Here is an 18,892-nt window from a genome sequence, read left to right on the forward strand (position 1 = left end):
GTCGTCCTCTCTCCATTTTCGCTCCTTTAATTTAACTCCACTGACCATCCAAATTAACTTTGCTTCTTCCACATCATAAAAATGCCATTCTGTTCACTTTGTCTCCGCTCCGCTCTTGAAAGCATCAGGGGGTGGTCTCCCCTATTCAGCCCAAATTGCTATGTCTAAATTGTCATGTTATGATGATTCTGTTTAAAACCTCTAGGCTGCTTACAACACTTAGGGGCAGATTTATCACGCATTTCCTTCATTCTTGCCCCACACAGTGGGTTGTAAGGGTGACCCAACTACTAAGTAAGATTTACCGAGCCCCACAAGGACACCAGCGTGGCTTGAAAAATCTAGAGTAATGCAACAAAAATTGCTGTGTCGCGTTAATCTGAACCAGAGAGGCCTTCCATAGGTGGAGTGTGGGTGTTCTTACACATCCACCCATGGATTTTGGCACATTCCCAGATGTACCATTACTGGTAGACCTGGGAATGCATCAAAATGCCTCACCTCCCCTGATGAGGAGTAATGAGAAGAAAGATCTGTATTTCTCCTATTTCGTATGTGCTGCATTCTATGGATTCACACAGATAAACCTCTAGCTCATTTCTGGTAGTGTGGCACCGAGCAGTCAGGCGTAACTAGAGGAACCCGTGGTCAGCATTTCAGAGCAAAAACATACCTGATAATTAATTGACACGACTCAAAGGAAATCCAACACCAATTTATAAACATCAATCAGATTTATATATAAAATAAGACACCAAAGCAAAGACAATAGGATAAGTATAACCAGAGTTATGGTTTTGTGAAGGAAAATAAATCGGTGTATTTCACTCTTACAAAACTATAGTTTTGCGGTCAATGGGAAACGCACTCGGGGCACCCGTTCACTTGCAGGTTGAGTCCAGAAGAAGCCACAGGGGAGTAAGGTGATGTGGGTCCCAGGGACAGGTTATGTCAGTCAGTTGAATATTACCTGGCTCGTACAGCCTGGGTGTAGAGTTCTCTTGGCTGTCATTGTTGCGGAAAGTGGGAGCCACAGGTGCTGGTTTTGCTGATTGGGCAGTGTTGGTGAGGACAGGGATGTAGAACCCCGACAACAGGAACACTGAGGGGCCAGTTTGAAGAAGCTGCAGGATTCCCTCGAGGTACAGCATTGAACTAAGGTAGTGATAGACTGAGTAAGAAAACATGCCCTTTTACATTTGTATTTGCTACGTTATAAAGTGTTATTGAGCCCACATAAATCCCTGAGGGGTTTCAAAGCACTGTGGTGGATTCAAATGGCGGTAAAGGTTCATAGCAAAAGGGAAAGAGAAAACATTCAGAAGAACCAGGCTTTAAGCTTTTTTCTGAACGGTTCGTGATCAGTGATCATTCGGAGTTGCATTGGAAGCTCGTTCCAGAAGAGGGGAGCTAAATGGGCAAATAATCTGCCACCATTTTTGGCGGTACGGACCCTGAGAGGGGTGAGTAGATGTTTAGTCCCTGACCTAAGATCCCTAATTGCTGTGTACCAGTTAAGTTTCTTGGCCCGGTAACTTGGCCCATTTCCATGCATGGTCTTGTGTACCAGGCAGATGATTTTGCAACACACGTGTTTCCTAACAGGGAGCCAGTTAAGAGCTTTTAAACTGAGGGCAGACAGAGACCATGATGGAAGATTCAGCACCACTCTAGCAGCCGTGTTCTGCAACACCTGGAGTCTAGTATAAAGCTCTTCTTTGACAGAGGCCATCATTTTGGCTACTACATGCTGATTTTTGACTCTGACAATGTGCTGAAGCCTGCTTACCAGGTCCCAGTGCCAGTGCTCTCTTCCTACAACTGATGTGTGTGAATTGGCATCCCCAATTGGCATTGACTGTACCTCACTATAAGCCCCTGATATATGATACCAGGAGAACCAAGGGAATTGGTGGCAAAGTGGTCCCTGGGGTGGCAACACAGTATTGTGCCCCCCTTAATGACCCACACAAACTACTGGCAGCAGGCCTGCCATTGCAGACTGCTAGAGCAGTGCAAACTGCTTAACATAAACTGTGCCCTCACCATGTGTGGCACAGTCACCTACCCTGCCTTTAATATATGTCGGACACCCCTAAGAAAAACCCCTAAGCCCAGAAGGAAGGGTGCAGTATATTTAAGGTGTGGGCGTATAGGTGTAAGCCTTTATGTCCCTACAGTGGCTTTCCACATTAAAAACAACTATCAGTGTTAGCAGTCCCATTGTTGAACATGGGCTGACACCAGGGCATTCTTGGGCTTCATTAACTCCATTATGGTACTGACGAAATATGTCATGCTCGGTATCAAACAACATGCCTTCTCACCCCTGACTTGATTCTTGTGTCGAGGGCAATGTGGCATGCACCCAAGTAGAGACCTTGGATGGTCTCCACATAGTTGCCATTGCTTTCCTATATTTTGAGTGGCAAGCCCACACTTTCCAGCACCTGCTGCCACCAAGGCAGGCTTCTGACCTCCTGCTAGGTAGTGTGAACACTCCCTGGACTGAGAAACTAAGGCCTGGGCAGGAAGGAGCTCAAACCTCCCTCCTCCCAAGCAGGCTAGAGAATGAGCACATAAAACAGTGAGCTTTAAAGGCTGCACTGCCTCTGAAATGCATCAGGGCGTCACCCAGTGGAGGAAAGAGCCCACCATAGGACATCTGCTCAGGGGGAGACAGGAAACTATCTATGGAAGGAAGTGTACACCTCTAGAAGGCTGACTGTACCCCCAGGAATGGCAGCCCGGTCTGTACACTAAATCCAGTTTCCTGCTATGTTTCAGAGAGGCAGAATAGAGGGGTTCTGGGTAGAAAAGGTGACCCACCCCACGTGATATGGTCAAGGCAAGGGACGATTAGCTGTAGGAGCTAGCTGCCCATGGGCCACTATTCTCCTCACCCCTAACTCCCTAAATCTCGGATTGAAAAGGCTTCCAGGACACCCGAATCTCCGGTCAAACTCATTTGCATATGGCAGGGTTCAAACTGGGGTGGCATGGTGAGCAAACTAACATATACATAGGTGCAAATACAAATACATATGTGTCGTTTATACCTACTTTTCACGCTGTATACTTTACCAAATGAATTGCTATATACACAGTACACAATGAAAAACTATTACTAGAAGCAGCTCAATTATTGGCTCCGGGTTGCTCAGGTTCTTGTTGAACATAAAAGTCCTATATATCCCCACAACCAGAAGGGCCCAGTGGATATACCGGTATATTGCTTAAAAGATCTATGACGTTACAGGTGAAAACGTGGCAAAATTGTCTGTTTTTCAAGCATGCAAGCCCTCTTGTATATACTTTAGTAGATACTTATATATGTGTATGTACTTTGTGGGTTCTGGAGATCAACCCTAGGACTTGTCTGCTTCTTCTTAGGGGATTTTATTTCTGTCCAACTGCCTCTATTTGACTGTTTAATAGAAAACGGACAGCAGAGGTCAGTAAAATACCAGAATTGCTTTCTGCTTAGGGACTCTATTTAACGTTCGTCATAGAAAAGAACCAGCAGAGGTCAGTAAAATACCAGCATTCTCTAGATTCCAGTCCATAGAAATTGTTTTCCATGAGCACCAGTAGACAATAATATTTTTTCAAATCTTGTATTTTTAGTGATATGACCACAGGTGGCCCTGATTTTAAACAGATCTTTGGACTATACCATTTCCAGCTGAAAGGCAAAATTTCTCTCCATGTATTCCCATATGTGGCGTGTCATGCAGTTTAGTGCTTATTTTCCCTCCATGTTAAAGAACAGTACATGTTTCAGCATCCAGGCTAATGTGCTGCATAGCTAAATACATATAAGGTCCCAAAGGCGAGACCGATTGCATTGCAAATGCTTTTTCTAATTTTCAACTGTTAGTTTCTATAAAACAATCTCGAAAGATCTACACAAATGAATTCATAATTCTGTCTACTTTTCAGAAGTGTATAGCTTTCCTGGATCCATTATAGCTTTCAGACCTATTTCTACCATTAACTGGAAGAGGTTGAGAGCACAAACAGTAGCAAAAATAGGCTATTTCCCTGTAAAATACCAAACTCTGTAAAATAATATTTTTCTGACAAAATTCTGCCTGTCCCTCAAAGCTGGGAAGTTGTTGATTTCAGCACAACAAACCCCTTTTTTTATACGATTTGCAGGGGAAAACCAGATGCTTTCTTTTGCAGCAATTTTTCCCCCTTTAAACATATTTTTTGGCTACTTTCTGGGTCCCCCCCAGGGCAATCCACAAACCCTGAGTACCTTTAAAATCCCCATGATGTCGGGAGAAAAGAACACAAATTTGGTGTGGACACCTTATGTGGACAAAACGTTACAGGGGCCTAAGCGCGAACTACCCCAGATAGCCAAATAAAGGCTTAGAACAGGGTTGGAGGGATAGCAATGAAAGGGTTAAAGTTCTTTGCAAGCACAGCCACGGGGGTCTGGTTAGCAGCTCCAGTGCACTTTCAGAGTCATAACCATCAGCATTGGGGAAAGATGTTGAGGGTGGCCATACAAAAATGGCCCTTTCCTACATTTTTTTAAAACATAATTTTATTGGGTTTCGATACCAATATTATACATGGTACAATGGAAAATTCGACAGTAATACATTGTGAACAAATAGGTGTTCCTTTCTAAGTAATGTCTCAGATAGCACCAATATTCAAATAAAGGTTCATATATATATAGAGTGTAAGTAAGGAGTTGTGTTGTGTCCTTAGTGGAAAGACAACAGGAGCCAGGTTGTATGTTCAAGACTTGTTTATTCAGTCTTCAGATCAAGTTACAACAGCTAGGACTCCAGCCAGCCTAGTGTGGTACCAGCCCCACCGGGAGCAGCCTCCCTAGCTGCTCAGCCCATCTCCAACTGCCACTTTCACCCACTCAGTCACCCAGGCATTCCACGCATCACAGGCACACCAACATTCCACGCATCACAGGCACACCAACATTCCACGCATCACAGGCACACCAACATTCCACGCATCACAGGCACACCAACATTCCACGCATCACAGGCACACCAACATTCCACGCATCACAGGCACACCAACATTCCACGCATCACAGGCACACCAATGTTCTAAGACCAAGACACACTCTGGCGGAGCAGCTAGAGGCAGCAGGCTAGAGTACATATTAAACTAAAATGTAAAATACAACATTATCCCTTTTTACTGAAACAAAACAAAAGGAAACTAGAGGACAATGTCCAATTGTCCAATTAGATTAACATTTCAAATCACAAAGATGTAGCAAATGAACAAAGCATCAAAGAGGATGAAATCATAAAGCAGGAAACAATCAATAACAATACAAATCTCAAATCTCTGGGATGCAGTAATGACAACAAAATGTCACTAGAGAAAAACATTCTGTAAAGGAAGGATGGTTAAGATAAATACAAGTTAAAAGTAAAATCCCTCATCCCCCTTAAAAAGAGAATTTTATAATAAATACCAATACATAGAATTATGTTCCAAATACTCTGTAACGTAAAGCACTATGACCCAAAACCAAAACAAAGAATAGTGCTAAAGGTAGAATAACCTACGTCTCAATCCCATGTGTAGGGAAAACAAAAACAAATGGATCGTCACCCATATAACCAACCAAAAAGGTACGTACTATTGTGTTGCGCGCAACTGTAACAGGGATAAACCCACATCCAACCCAGATAAGGGTTAACCTAGGTACAAACAAATGGGAACTAACCCATCTCCCAACCAATGGGAACTAACCCTTGTCCCAACCCCCTCGTGGAGGTTACATACCCCCGAGTAGGAGTAACACTCTGTCCCATTGAAATTATAAACCTGGATCTAAAATGGGAACTACATCCAACATGGGAACAAACCCATGTACCAAACCCCATGAAGAGGTTACACACTCATATGTATGAGTATATGATAAAGTTAAATAATGAGGTAAATAAACCTACAACCATCCCTATTGTGTGAGAACTGAGATAACCACCCACAAACAATAAGGAAAACACATCCTCAAATAAGTGTAAATCTGTAGCATCACGACAACTAAAGTACTATAAAAGACAAAATTACAGTAACTTACCAAAATGATGAGCAGCACAATGTTCAGAAATAAATAAGCATAACAGGCAATTAGAATCAATTACCACAGGACTGTGAGCATGAGAAAATGACACTAGATGGCAGTGTAAAACAGAGCAATGTAGGAAGAAATGCATGAAAACAAGATTTCACATTTTTTAACAAATCTACATTGCTTCGAGAAATGCTTTGTACCACCACGAATAAAATGAAACATGGTACAATAGAGCAAAACTACAACATACTGTAGTATGCGCTCTAGTCTATTAGCGTGAACGCGATGACGCGTCACGCTATAGACAGGAGCGCGAGAGGCGCGCATGCGCAGTAGACGCGGGGTGAAGGCGCGAACGGGGAAACGGCAGTTGGCGACCGGAGCTGGTGTGGTGTAGACGCTCGGCGCCCTTTATGCTCAGATTTACTTTGTCACAGAAATAAATAAATATCTTCATACACTCACAGAGTCTCAGTGTTCAGTGTGGGGCAAGCAACATTACATTGGCGACGAGGCTGGGACCACGAACACCAGGAAGACAGTGGTCAGGAGTAGGCACTCCACAACAGCCCCACACCAACCAGCAGAAGAAAAAAAACAGCGACAAGGACGAGCAGAGGGTGTGGCAGCAGCGGATCTGCACGAAAATAATTGCTATACAGCTCCAATAACCAGGTCAGTGCTGGGCTAGGGAAGGAGAGCTCAGCCAGCACCCTGGCAGCCAAAGGCATCACCCCCAAGACAGAGGAAGGGGCACAAACCGACAACCCCACGCAGGCTATAAGGGACAGCACCCCAGGTAGCCCCAGAGGGCAAGGTAGCACGGCAGGGAGTGCAGGAGCATCCGGTATACCTAGTCAACACAGTGCCCAGGTGGTAGACCCCAGAGGCGAAGCCAGGATGGCGAATCAAGCGTCGGCTCTGATGGCCCCCGTCCCATTCCTGCCTAGACCGGGAGAACCACAGCTAAAATGGGAAGATTGGAAGGAATACTTTCAAAATTATATCGAAGCACTTGAAGATGAAAATGAAGGGGCATTCACCCCGGAAAGGAAGAAGAGACTGTTACTTCACAACCTGGGCCCGGAGGGGGTGAGAGTGTTCAAGAACTTGGTGCCCAAGGAGAGGGGAGCGACTGAGACAGATGTCTTTAAAAATGCTCTGGATGACTTGGACAGCCATTACCGTCCAGCAGTGTGTGTCTCCATAGACAGGTATAATTTCCAACAGAGGAAGCAGGAGGCTGGCGAATCGATTGATGATTATGTGGCGGCGCTCCGACGCCTGGCCATCACGTGCCAGTATGGGGGTCTTCAGGAGGAGTATATCAAAGACCAGATTGTCATGCACACCACATGCAGGGCTGTCCAGGACAAACTTTGGGCGCAGAGTGAGACGTCGCTTAAGGAAGTCGTTGCGATGGTCAAAAAGGCTGAGATGTCAAAACGCGGTGCTGAAGCAGCCAAACGAGAGAGCGCACCGAGACAGATGATTAACAAAATTGACGAGGCGCCCCCGCCCAGCAAACCCAGAGGGGTGTACGAAGACCAGAGGAAGGATTCGAGATGGACAGGGAAACAGACGGTCCGCCCTGGCTCGGACAACAAGTTTGCGTGTTACAGATGCGGCAGCACGGCACATTCGGCGCAGGATAAACGCTGTCCCGCGTTCCGCGCCAGATGCTCGTTTTGTGGCCTGGTCGGCCATTTTGAAAAGGTATGCCGCAAGAAGGGGAAGAAGTCCACGGTCAAGTGCGTCGATGCGGCCACAGCGGACGTCAGCGAGGAGGACGACCTGGAAGACGACGATTTGGTGTTATGCATCGAGGACCAAGTACTTGAAGTGTCGGGGAAGCGAAGAGATAAGCCTCGCACAGACATGCTGATAGGGGGAGTGAAGGTACATGTGGCTGTCGATTCAGGATCTCCTTGGACCATTGTGCAAAGATCCATATGGGAAGAAGACTTCGTGCCGGTGGTGGGGCCAGACCTATGGCCGCCGGACATCAGACCCATCTCGTATACTGAAAACGCCATTCCACTGGTGGGGTGCCGAGACTTCGCATTCGAGTTCAGAGGGAGGTCAGCCACGTGCACCCTGTATGTAGCAGAGAGAGGTCCTTCAGTGCTGGGGTGGAGAGACGCAGGAGATCTGGGAATCATACTCAACCCGGGTGGTAAGGAGCAGATTCTCTTGACGGACGAGTGGCCCCTCACGAGAGATGAAGACTGGAAGTCCGCTTACCCCAAAGTCTTTGATGGCTCAGTCGGGAAACTGGACAAGTTCGTCCACAGAATGGTTCTCAAGGAGGGTGCAGTACCAGTGGTGCACAAAGTCAGGAACATACCCATATCCACCAGCGGAGCCGTACAACAAGAACTCCTGAGGCTGGAGGAGCAAGGCATCATAGAGCCGGTGGACAGTGCGGAATGGCTATCCCCCTTGGTGGTGGTCAAGAAGCCCAATGGACAGGTGCGCCTCTGTGTTGACCTCCGCGAGCTCAACAAAAATCTCATAGTGGAGAGATTTCCCCTGCAAAGAATCGAGGAGATGCTCGCCAAGACGAAAGGCGTGACTCACTTCTCCACCATAGATCTCACGTCTGCATACTATCAGATTGAGCTGCATCCCTCGAGTAGGAAGTACACCGCCTTCATTACACTATTTGGGTGCTACCAGTTCCGGAGGATGCCCTTTGGCTTGGCATCCGCAGCGGCTGTTTTCCAGAAGCTGATGTATCGGCTGTTCAAGGACATTTCAGGGGTACAGTACTTTCAGGATGACATCCTGGTGATGGGCTCTTCCAAAGAAGACCACGACAGAAAGTTGCACAGAGTTCTGGAAGTACTGCAAAGCAAGGGGTTGACTGCAGAATGGAGCAAGTGCAAGATCGGGACCCACTCGGTGACATACTTGGGTCATGAGATCGGCACACGGGGAATTTCACCCAAGGAACAAAATGTGAAGGCCATAAAGGATGCCAAGGCTCCCAGCTCCAAGGAGGAAGTGCGGTCGTTCCTCAGAATGGCCGAGTATTATAGCAAGTTTGTGAGACACTTCGCCACCAGGACATACAGAATGAGGCAACTCATCAGAGACAAGACTAAGTTTGAGTGGGACTCAGAAGCGCAATTGGAGTTTGACACGATCAAAGACTGCATCAGCCATGCCGTTCCATTGCAAGGGTATGTCCCCTCGGGCAAGACTGTAGTGACAACAGATGCCAGTGATAAAGGCTTAGGAGCTGTGTTGGCACAAGTCAGGGATGATGGAGCTACTGAGACGATCAGCTTTGCTTCACGGGCGTTGTCCCCGACGGAGCAAAGGTACAGCGTCATTGAGAAAGAAATGTTGGCAGTCACCTGGGCGTTGGGCAGGTTCCGGCAGTTGGTATGGGGCACAAGATTCAAGCTCCAAACTGACCATAAACCCTTGATCAAAGTCCTGACTTCCTCGGGTCATGAGACGGCGACCCCGAGAATAGCAAAAATGACTCTGAAGCTGCTCGATTACACCTATGATGTCGAATACCTGCCCGGAACGCAGAACAGGGTCGCGGACTATCTCAGCAGGGCTGCGGCGATGGAAGTGGCGCCGGAGGAAGCCCTGGATAAGGAAGAGATGGTGGCAAGCATGGAGGACCATGAGAAGTCGATAAGTATCCAGGAATGGGCGGCCGCCTATGATCAGGACGTGGAAAAGGTAGAGATAAAGAGACATTTGACGTCGGGCTGGCCTGACAAAAGGAGGCTCACTGATGGAGTACGGAGGTTCTATGAAATAAGAGAAGAACTGTCCCTGAGTGACTCGGGAGTGTTCATCTACAGGGGTGAGAGGGTCGTACCACCAGATTCACTAATACCTAGATTACTAACTCAACTTCACGAGGGCCACCTAGGTATTGTAAAGACCAAAGCACGTGTCAAGCAAATGTATTGGTGGCCAGGCATGGACATACACATTGAGAGGCAAGTAAGGGAGTGCGGCCAATGCCAAGGCGCTGACAAAGTGCTGAGACCACTCCGACCAGCTTTGGGGAAGTTTGACACGCCACAGGGCCCCTGGGAGAATGTGGCCATCGACATACTAGGGCCTGTCCTGGACAGCCAAGGAGTGAACAAGTATTTATGTGTGGTGATAGATAAGTACTCTAAATGGCCTGAGGTGGACATTCAAGAATCCATGGATACGGACACGATTCTGAGATTCCTGACAACGTTGTTCTTAAGAGAAGGCATTCCCAAAAATATCCTCAGTGACAATGGCCCGCAGTTTGTATCGGACAAATGGATCAAGTTTATGAGGAGGAATGGGATTGAGTCGAAGCACACGGCAGTATATCATCCTGCATGCAATGGCCAAGTGGAGCGGTTCAACCGCGTGCTAATGGGCTCCATACAGGCGGCCATCACGCAGGGAAAGGACTGGGAGGCCGAGGTGATGAGTATGCTGTGGGCCTACAGGATCACCCCCACGGCTGTGGGGTACAGTCCATTCCAAGTGCTGAGAGGACGGCATCCGTTCACCCGGGACAATGTAGTCTGGAGGGAGAAGACCATCACTAGCAAATGGTCCCCCGCGGTGGTTCAGCACAACTTGGAAAAGGCCCAGAAGATCTATGCCGCAAACTATGACAAATGTCGAAACGTGAAAGGAACTAAGCTGGAGGAAGGAGAGTGGGTCAGGGTTAAACTCCCTACCCTACAAAAGAAAGGTGACAGCAAATACAGTCGGCCGCTACAGGTCAAGGAGGTGCGAGGCAGAGCAGCCCTCCTCAGCGATGGCAGGGTGTGGTCCCAAGACCGTATGGCCAGAGTAAACAAGATAGTTGAATGGCCCAAGCAGGAGGAGATAGAGACACAAGTGGACTCCCATGAAACCAGGCCTCAACCTGAGCAAGGTGATGAAGTTCTTCCTGACGGAATAGGAGAGGACTGTGGTGTGGAGAGTCCCCGCGCTGGATTTACAGCCAGAGATGGTGCACCGACTGGCGTGACACAGTGTGGAGACCAGAGAGATGGAGCGAGATCAGGCGGAGAGAGTGATATGGAAGAGAACATGCCGGTAAGACACACCCGCAGTGGCAGGGCAGTCACGATGCCCTCTCGATATAGAGACTTTGAAATGAGTGGACATTAACCATAGGTGTGTCAGACACTTGGCTAGCCTAAGAACATTGGGGGACCATGGACATATTGCAGAGTTGGGAAAGAAGTTAATTTGGTTATTGTTGAAAAGGGGAGATATGTAGTATGCGCTCTAGTCTATTAGCGTGAACGCGATGACGCGTCACGCTATAGACAGGAGCGCGAGAGGCGCGCATGCGCAGTAGACGCGGGGTGAAGGCGCGAACGGGGAAACGGCAGTTGGCGACCGGAGCTGGTGTGGTGTAGACGCTCGGCGCCCTTTATGCTCAGATTTACTTTGTCACAGAAAGAAATAAATATCTTCATACACTCACAGAGTCTCAGTGTTCAGTGTGGGGCAAGCAACATTACACATACCTCTCAGCATAAGTTCTGGCAGTCCCTAAGCTTAAATAGGCTTTAATGAAAGATCTGTATTTATTGTAACCACTAATGGCAGAACGAACAAGGTTGGGAAAATGAGCTGCAGGGGTACTTTACCCCGTCCCCCTTCTTGAAACCATCAGCACAGTGTAGAAGTTCCTGATGCTTGACTTTTGAATGTCAAAAGACAGGTACCCCCACGAGTGCGTGTCCAAATGTTCCCTGGCCATGGATGCAGAAAGATAAACACACAAAGTGGGCCACCTAAGCAGAAAACGCGCTCCGACATCGTTGTGAGGTGCTGGAAACAATGCAAGATGGCGGGACGCTGTCGACGTCGATGCCGTGTGGCTCACGGCACGGCAAAGCTGCAAAGCGTCCTACAAGCTCCACAGGAACCTGACGCAACACACAGAACGTCACAGGAGATCCAAGGAGGCGTCGCTGGACACCTAGAAGGAGGTAAGACTGCACGCGCTGCGCACGCTGCCAACAGTGCAAGATTCCAATTTAAAATTGCTACGGTTAAACTGTCACGACTAGGGACTGTCAAGAACCAACATAAATAAAATGGCTCGAATTCCTCAGGAAGTCTCGGAACATGTAATGTAATAGTCCATGCAGCGAGTGAAACACTCGATCCAAAAAAAATGACAAAAAAAATAAACTCAAATCTCAGGGGAACTTCGTTTCACTGAACAGCTTCTAAACAGACTTGTAGGTAAAAAGAGCTTCTTCCTTAAAACTGTACCTGGCTGACCTTGAACCTGTGAAAAACTGTGAAAGATCCAATGTGAACGAATAACAGCTCCCATGTGGACATGACACATGGCATGTTCACTGTAGCGCTCAGAAGTGGAAGTTGACCCACGATAAAAACAAGCATTTGCAATGCAATAGGTCTCGCATTAGGAAAGTTTGAACTATTGGTATTGTAAATGGCAAAGTTTTTATTTATGTGTTGTTTTTGAAAATAGCGAAATTAATAGCTTTGTCATTTACAATGCCAATAGTTATAACTTTCGCAAATGTGATACCTATAGCATTTGTAATGCAACATGTTTTATATTTACATGACTTGGATGTATTGCTATTACAAATGCTATGACTGCGGAATGTAACAAAACATTATTTTACTGACAATTCCATGCGCAAGGCAAAGCTGCAAGACTGCAACAGTGTCCTCCTGTCTGTAAATTTGTGGTGTGAGAGGCTTCACAACAGTGCAGTTGAAGGAACCCCCCATCGGAACGTTTGCCTACGTGGGGGCGCGCGCACTGCGAGTGAGCACGTCGGTGTAACAGGTCAGCACAGTAATGGGGAAAAAACACACAAGCCGAAGTGCTGATTTCCACAAACAGAACAGCAATGAAATCCCATACAGTGCACGCGCGTTGTATTTCGACGGGGAATCACTTGTGTATTCCAGGCGCTTAGTGACGTAAAATTGATCACAGCCTGCACCTCCAGATGGAAGTGTCCGCCCGGGAGCCCGGCAGGGTCCAGGCCGCCAGTACCAGCAGGAGAATCGTCCACATCCCCGCCGGGTGCATCCTACCCAGCGGCCTCTCGCAGCTCAAACCAAGAGAGCGGGCAGGGTCACACTCCCGAGTATAGCCCGAAAAGACACTTTATCCTTCGGCTCGAGCTCTTCACACTCTGCGCGCTCCCTCTGCTTCAGGCTCGGGCTGCGCCGCCTGAACTAAGTGTGGTGCGGCCGCGCGCCCGCTTTCACCGGCAGTCACCTGGCGCTCCCCGCCTCCTTCCTTGCACGTGCTGAAGAAACACCTTTCTTGCACCTTTGAGGAGGCGGAGCCATTCTCACTGCCTTCCTCTGCTCTAGTGCAATCTTTCACCCGTGCGGTGTGGAAAATGGGGTGAGGGTGTGCGCATGCACTCCCACCCCTTTTAACAGCTTCGTGACATTGATATTTACAGGAAACGTGTTTTACAGGATTGGTCACTTCTAGGGAAACCACAGAAAGTGGCTCATTTTCAGATCACTTGTTTTACAGAAGGCCAAGACTTTTTACAGGAAGTATAAATACCTGCTGCATGGGCTTTGCATCTAGACTAAAAAACATATATTTCCTACAGTGCACCCCCTCTTTAGAAGATACGCAATGGTACACGTACGTATTTTATTTTTACAGCTCAACACGTAAATTACTGTGAAAGTTGCGATTTTTCATTATAAAAGAAGGGTTGCTATGTGTTTGTCTCCCGTTTTTTCCCGTCTTCTTTTCTGTAAAAGTTGAAGGTTTGTAAACGAAGCACCAGAAAAACAAAACCCACCAACCACAGGGGCATACCAAATATTACCGAGCATACTACTAGAATAAGTGATGCCACATAAAAAAAAACCACTAAAACACAACTCGGGAATGTAAAAAGTGTTGGATTATATTTCTATATGCCCGAGCCACAAAACACAAGCTCTTTTGATTTCCGGGCATGCATTACAAGTTTGGAAGTCAATGCGCCAAAGCACATTTAGAACCAGCCCTGCGCTACCATCAGCTTTTCGCCGGCCGTGGAGGAGTGGGAGGGCGGGGGCTGCCTGCGCATGCGCGCCACGGCTCAGTTTCGTTTTCACGTCGGAGCGCGATCCCGGAGAAGAGAAGTGCCACATGAAGTCCCGGGTCCCAGGAGGGGGCCCGGGTGAAGACCAGCGTGGAGACTGCGGGGCCCCCATGCCTATGGGGAGAGCTCCGCTTTTTTGGAGAGTGCCAGAGGACCTCGAGTGCTCTGCGGGGCTCCCTGAACAGATGGTGCGACGAGTCCGTCTCCGGTGAGTTAAAGGGAGGGGAGGGAGGGAGGGGCTGTGTGCCGTGTGCCTGTATGTGTGCTGTGTGCCGTGTGCCTGTATGTGTGTGCCTGCGTGTGCATGCGCTCGCCTGTGTGTGTGTGTGTGCGTGCATGCAAAGGGGTGGGGGCTGCCTGTGTCTGTGTGTGAGCAAGGGCTGTGAGTTACTCTGCGCATGCGCGGCTCAGACGCGCGCTCACACGGTGAAAACTGGAAAGGGAAAGCGCGTGTCAGATTGGTGTCCACAAAACTAAATACGGGCAGCATTAGGTCTGAAGCAGACACCTCAATGCTCACGCATTGAGAGTACGTCTGCTCGACCTAAAAAAACAGCATCAGGTCTGCCAAGTGTCACGCATCAGGCGTGACACTAGAGCATTTCAGTGTGGTAATCCGCATTATCGCACTGAAATGCATTGTCACGCATAATCGTAGTGTCTCAGCAAGTGTCTAACTGTGAAGTGCTACCACGGTAGTAGAAGCTGTGCTCCATTAGGTGAAGCAGCATGAGGCTGCTGCGCTGCTGGCAGCAGGCAGTGGACAAACTGTGAGCTATCTGACCTGCGCCTGCTGCACACAACTGAAGCATTGCAAACTTATTTATGGTTTGTAGCAGGTGAAAATGGGAGTGGCGGCCGCGCCGTCTTCAGGGCTCAGCTGCAGCTTTCATTCTCACAGCTCTGCTCAGGAGGGTCAGCCCGGACCAGCAGCGGCGGCATGTAGCGCACATGGGTTCAAGGAAGTCAGGATGTTTTAGGTTATGTATGAGGGATATAGCCCAGAGGTTTTTTTGAGGATTTGGTTGCAGAGAGGAAAGATGACTGTCCTGACATCACGTCGTTGCCCAGCACTTTGATTTCACTTTAGTGCCTTGCACAAGGAGACTCCTGGGCCCTGGAGGCAGCACGTGATCAGCTGCAGCCAGTGCCGGCCATGAAGGTCTGCCCTGGGCATGGCTCGAGGCCCCGGGGTGCGTGCTGGTGTCTGCCGCCGTTAGTTGTAATTCAGCATCGGCCAGCCAGCAGCCCTCCTTCACTCGGGCTAAGGCCGCTCATCTCTGTGCAGCTCTTCCCTGCGCAGCTCATCTATAGCTAACTGCAATAACAGATCACAGCGAGGGGAGAAAAAACACTGGCAGCACTCTACATAAAGTAGAGATTGAAGTACTGGGTTTTTAAGAACCCAGTGGTGCCAGGGAACACACCCTAAGACTTCGAGTCCTTCCTGTCCCAGACTACAGAAACACAGAGTCTTCTTGGTGAAGTCAAAGATCGAATTTATTGGCTGCAGCCAGTAACAGGTATCCTAGAAGTACAACACGGTGTATATTCTCAGGAGACTGCTCAACTTACAAAGCCAGCCATCCCTTTTTATACAAAATATTATGCTTTAGGCAAACATTCTTTATTTTACAGTTGACCATTCACATATTTCTACGCCAAAGAAAGAGCAGATTCATGATGACAAGCCCATTTTCAGTTTGTTCAGCCCACAATCAATTTCCCGGCAAGGCCCAACATTTTCATCAGATATTGGTCGGACCCCTAATAAAATCGGGCACCTCCTCCTCGTAAAGCAGGTAATAAAGAAAGACACGGAGACAGGTGTGTGTAAGATTAGGCATAGTTGTGCGCGATGAAGGGTTTATGGCATGCTGTGCCTTGATCTTAATCTCGATCGATCACTGGGAAAGGAACTGGCTGAACAGGTTTGGCTTCGGGCAGTGGAGTCAGCTTGCCCAGGTCACACAGAAGTCAGCTAAAGGTGTACGTGTCCCAAAAGACTCATTCGGCCTTAGTCATTGGCCTATGTGAGGGCAATCACAAAATGGCTGCCATGCACAAAATGGAACCCGAGGGTTCAGGACGGAATCCCTGATTTAATGGTGATCTCGCCACTCAAACGTGACGAAAATACACGCACACCTTACTCTCGTCATTTTGGGTCTGATGTTACCAAAATTGTCATGATTCTACGACTTTTATAACACGGGTTCAGAATTTTCAGTACCACAGACGCTCCTTTTGCCCTTACATAGGCAATAACCTATACTCACGCTAATCTGAGTCCAGGTCTATATTCATAAATTCATTGAGATGTTGCTGTAGCATCATCCTATTACTTAGCTCGTCTCTCGATACAGGTTTCCTTACACACGATGTGGCACAGAGGCCACATATAGCAGGAGCACACTGTACGCATAGACAGAACAGGAAAAGAATGGCTAAGATCATCCCAATGACCATCAGAATCTTCCATCCCCAGGCGGATAACAGTTCCCAGAACCACCCCATCAACGACCAATCTCCTTTATCCACATGAATAGATTCAGAGATCTTATGTAGTTTGGAAATGGCCTGGTACACTGTTGGAGCGTTATCTGGAATGAAAACACAGCAACTTGATTGGATCACTTTACATACCCCACCTCGGTCTGCAAGTATGACATCTAACGCAACTCTGTTCTGAAGAGTCATAAGGCGATCCGACTGGAACTCAGCAGTCAAGTTACTAAGGGCACCAGCAGTTTCAACTACGGTGGATTCAACCACTCTCGTCAATTGCCTTATGTTCCTGCTGTTAACCATGGGCCCCCAAAACGGCAGAAAACCCTTAAAGAAGTCTCCCAATTCTTGTCCTGCAGTGTCTTCTTTACTGAAAACACCTCTAACTATCCTTGTCTTGTGGTAATCTGTCGCAGCTGTGTAGGTGGGAGGCAACAGGAATGAAACAAAACATGTGCCCGAGAAGTCAGGGGGCAACCATGTGTAGGCTCTGTCATGACAGATGAAATAGGTACCCTTAGCTGCTAGGAACGATGGGGAAGTCTGAGACGCAAAAACATATGTCTCCGTGCAGATACTCTTCCCTAACTGAGCTCTGGGATTCTTGCCATTACCTTGCAGACAAAGGTGACCCTGATGGGGTACAATCCAAATCGGGGAGGATCTCTTTGCTTTCTGGTTTTCACTCAGAGTAACTCCATATCCGGTCACGTACCATCCAATATATGCTAGTGTCTCATCTCAACTCTGATCTTCTAACGGACTCATGTTCAGGAAAAGGGTGAAAAGAGTGAGGAAACAGTAGAAGGAGGCATGGGCTGTGTAGTGGGTGCAAATGTTACTCGAAAAGAGAATAAAACATATCCGATTAAAAACATCATTACACTGAACAACATAAAAATACATAATATCAGAAAGCGTTTTCTGGACATCATTATACATAATTTAGCTCTAAAGTTCATCTCGTTGGCAGGTCTCTCCATCTCGAAAAACTTCATCCTCTAACCTTGCTGCTCGCGGAGGTAGGGTATTCCGTGCTAAGGAATGCGCCTGTCAGTCCAGGGAACTCCCAAGGACCAACCAGAACCGTCGACCTTGTGTCTTCGGCTTGCACTCCAAAGACTTGTCGCCCGCGACCCTACAGCTGAACCCGGATGGTGGTTCGAAAAACAAAAATAAAAAAGTTTCTCAGATGAGAGAGCTGCACTTTAAAAAATAGCAAAGGAAATATTTTTTTTATCTGTCCATAGTTCTCGGCCTCAGGTTATAACGGCTTTTTCCAGGTAATGTCTGGTCCTGAAATAAAGGTTCAGGCTCTGTAGTGTCCAATCGAAATGACGGTGGCACAGCTTCTTGCAAAAGATTGTCACTTTCCTGTTCAGAAATTGTTCCTCTTACACGTGCATCGCTGAAAGGCAGAAAACGAGGCACAGTCTCAGTCCCAGAGTCAGCAATACCCTCCTGGACCCACCGGTCGTACGGCAGAGGCAAAGGGACCCTCTTGCAGTGTACGCCGTGGATCCAGTTTTTCTTTCCTTCCACTCGAACGGCTGATCTCGTCAACAAGAGGACTAGGTGGGGGCCTGTCCAACGGGGCTGGTCATTCTTTGTCCGCTGGAAATTTTTAACCAGGACCCACGAACCAGGATCGATAGTATGTCCTGGAGCTTCAGAGACCTGAGGCAGAGTATCGTGAACCTGTTGGTGTAAAACACGCAATTTAGCCGTCAAATCATACAAATAATCAAGCAATACAGGGTGTTCAATCTCACAGAATTTTGACGGCCTTGGCACTCCCCATATGTTGGCCGGGCGGCCGAACACGATTTCGTATGGACTAAGTCCCACTCGCGAATGCACAGTCATTCTTGTCGATAGAAGTGCTAATGGTAAGGCATCGGGCCATTTAAGGCCAGAGCTTGCTTGTATCTTGGCCAGTTTAAGTTTTAGAGTGCCATTGTAGCACTCTACTAGTCCAGCTGATTGGGGGTGATTTGCAGCATGAAATTTTTGCTGGATTCCTAGCCCTTCACATACTTTCTTCATCACTCGACCCACAAATTCACTCCCATTATCACTCCAGACCACTCTCGGCAAACCGAATCTAGGGAAAAATTCTTTGACAAGGGCTTTAGCTGTGGATAAGGCAGTGTTATCTTTCAGGGGATATGCTTTTACCCATCTTGAAAAGGCACAAACAACAACGTGTACGTATTTC

At 47.7% G+C, this 18,892-nt stretch overlaps 1 protein-coding gene across 1 annotated transcript in view; it reads right to left on the minus strand.

Annotated features, from left to right (window-relative positions):
• Positions 1 to 18,892, minus strand: part of LOC144822597 (scavenger receptor cysteine-rich domain-containing protein DMBT1-like) — a 754,829-nt gene that overhangs the window by 383,083 nt on the left and 352,854 nt on the right. Inside the window, exon 8 of the mRNA XM_078680324.1 lies at positions 971 to 1,155. Coding sequence (XP_078536450.1) covers positions 971 to 1,155 — 185 coding nt within the window. The remainder of the gene's footprint in view (positions 1 to 970; positions 1,156 to 18,892) is intronic.

The sequence above is a fragment of the Lissotriton helveticus genome, chromosome 3_1 (assembly GCF_964261635.1).
Source record: "Lissotriton helveticus chromosome 3_1, aLisHel1.1, whole genome shotgun sequence".
NCBI classification, from domain to species: Eukaryota; Metazoa; Chordata; class Amphibia; order Caudata; family Salamandridae; genus Lissotriton; species Lissotriton helveticus.